The 2,741-nt window shown below is 33.7% G+C and overlaps 1 protein-coding gene across 1 annotated transcript; it reads right to left on the reverse strand.

Moving 5' to 3' along the window:
* Window positions 1-355: 355 nt before the first annotated feature.
* Window positions 356-1,562, reverse strand: LOC106524540 (protein kinase C alpha type; the record flags this gene model as incomplete). Its single annotated transcript, XM_014018383.1, is given in 2 exon segments — window positions 356-463; window positions 1,482-1,562. Coding segments are annotated over 2 exon segments (189 nt in total), but the record flags the coding sequence as incomplete, so codon positions are not given.
* Window positions 1,563-2,741: the final 1,179 nt, after the last annotated feature.

Here is a 2,741-nt window from a genome sequence, read left to right on the forward strand (position 1 = left end):
GGCAAAAACAGACCAAGTATGTCAAAGTTAAATTCATATCATGTTCTTAAAGGAATTAGAGAGTTATCTGTGTACTTACATATATATTTTTATAAATTAATTTACATAATTAAAAAGTATAAAAATGATAAAGAATAAATGAATTAGAGTAGTTTCGAAGTTGAACATTTTGATATATAAATGATTAAAATTGTATAAACTATGCAAAAGTAGTTTGATTGCCCTAAAGTTAAATTTTAAATAAAAAAATTATAGAGTGAATGCTGTATCAGCATTTACATAACAACAACAACAAAAACAGTTTTTTTCCCATCACAGGTTCATAATTAAAACAACTGTTCCTTCATTCACTCACCCCTTTGCAGATGGAGACAGCTTCCTTAGACATAGACTTTGAGTAGGACACGTTGTGCTCCATAATGGACTGAAACAGCTCATCTTCATCCTCACCATCAAACGGAGGCTGAGAATGAAATGAAAACAAATGAATAAAAAACCACAAGATCTACAATTTTACAATTTCACCCTTCAATTCAGAATATGTGGGGTTGAAAACTGACTTTTACTGCAAAAACATTTTTAGTTCTTTGCAGTAAAGCAGGGGCAGCATTTGTGAGACACTGATTCCATTTTTTGATAATAAACTGTTTATAAATACATATGTATGAGCCAGAAAAAGGTTTATAACAAAATAAAAAGACCTAAAAAGAGTTAAAACAACTCCCCAGGAAAATATCTTTTATATAAAATCCTTGTGGGGCCAGTGAAGTGGATGACCTATCTTTTTCCCCTCTTTGCTGGGTCGTTATCATCAGTAACTATAATATGGGTGTTTTGACAACCCGTATAATGAATTATTCGTCATTTCCACTCCAGTGGCCAGCATCGACTGCAGGTAGGCTGTCTGCACCACACCATTCATCTTGCTGCGATGGAGTGAGGATTTTGACTTCTTTTTGTGTGCAACAGAGGTCATGCCAACAATAACGTAAAATGTTTTTATAAAGTAAAAAAGTACATAAACTATGTAAAAATGTTCCTAAATACTAGTAGTTATTTTATCTTCTCTGATTAAGAAAATAGATAAATAATAATATCTTTAGGAAAATAAAACAAATATATTAATATTTACCAGATCAATTACAATGCTGTTTCAAATATCATTAAATAATAGAGAATAAAGCTATTATGCCATTTTTATACTGGCAATATATTGGTGAAAATCCCTCAAGAATGTGTATTTATTAACACTGTACTTTCACTTTTTTTTTCTTTTACAAGCTTGTAGATTATTGATTTGTTCTCTTGAACTGCTGAGAAGTTTTCAGCATTGAAAGTTTTTAGAAGAACATCCTAGCAACAGAAAATCTGTGTTTTTAAAAACAGAACAGAAATTGTGACAAAAAATGTATTCTAATAATATGAGATAATTTTACAATTGCTTTAATTTTTGCTAAACAAGCATAAAAGTGGTTACTCACCTGTCCAGCCAGCATCTCATAGAGCAGAACTCCATACGCCCACCAGTCTACAGATCGTCCATACGGCTGATATGCGATTATCTGTGGAGGGATGAAGAAAAAACAAAGGTTTTCAGGTGCTTCGCCCAGTTCAACTCAAATGTCAGCAACAGAAAAAGATGCAGATTGCATACTGAGGTCAGGTCTGCACCATCACACCAACTCTGAACACAAACTTTGAGAAAATTATGTATGAGATGCTGAGTCAAGGAACTTAAAAAGTTTTAACCTAACTGCACTTTAAACCTCTAAAATATATGCATATAAGGTTTTGCAGCAGCCTTAAAAATCCTGTTTAGAGGATTAGAATGTGATAAACAACAAGCTTGCTGTTTCCCATTAGACCCAGAACATGTGAGGTATAAAACAAGGATGTGACTGAGACGGAGGGACAGGCAAGGAAAATTGAATTATTTCTTATTGCCTTCATTTTACATTTGTAACAATTCATTTTACATTTGCCACAGTTGTGAAAAAAATGATAAAGTGAGTAAAGGAACAGCTGGTGCGTGGGAAGAGCGAGGACGACAAATCACAAACGACAGTCACTTTAAAAGTTTGGCTGTTTGCAAATTAGAAAGGCTAGCTTCGGTTGGTAACACTGACCACTTTACTGCTCCCTCCTTTAAGTGGCTCATAAAAATGGTAATAAAAACAGTAATAAGTTTCCTGGTTTTAATAAATCACGTCAAATAGAATATGTTTATGTTCAGTTTTGAATAGCAAATAAACTACAGGCAAATCCTAAGAAACCTGTCAGCTGTGACGTTTTTTTTTTTCTGGTGACAGAAATAATTCTTTTGAGTAGCACAAACAAAAAAAGATCGGGGGATGGGGGGATTATATATTTTCCAGACTCATAGTTCTTCCTATACAGCAATCGAGTTACCTTCAATTATGAAAATGCTGTATATATAAAAAATACATTTGATTTTTCATCATAGCCTAAACACCAAGAAAAAGGCCTCTGTCTCTTTGAGAACTTGCTGCCATTTCTGATACTCCCACCTTGGCACATCTTCACAACAATGCTTCATGCCTTTTGCAACCTTTCTAGGAGCATTTTTTTAGGAGCATTAGGCCTCATGCAAGAATGATTCGTACGCACAGATATGTTCTTAAGTTGTGCGTATGAGTGATTTAGGAGAATTTGTGGCATTCACCAATGTTTTCGTATTCTAAGATTTTTTTTCAGAACAAAATTCACGAGTGGTCCAGACC

Source organism: Austrofundulus limnaeus, unplaced genomic scaffold (genome assembly GCF_001266775.1).
Source record: "Austrofundulus limnaeus strain Quisiro unplaced genomic scaffold, Austrofundulus_limnaeus-1.0 Scaffold190, whole genome shotgun sequence".
In the NCBI taxonomy this organism is placed as follows: domain Eukaryota; kingdom Metazoa; phylum Chordata; class Actinopteri; order Cyprinodontiformes; family Rivulidae; genus Austrofundulus; species Austrofundulus limnaeus.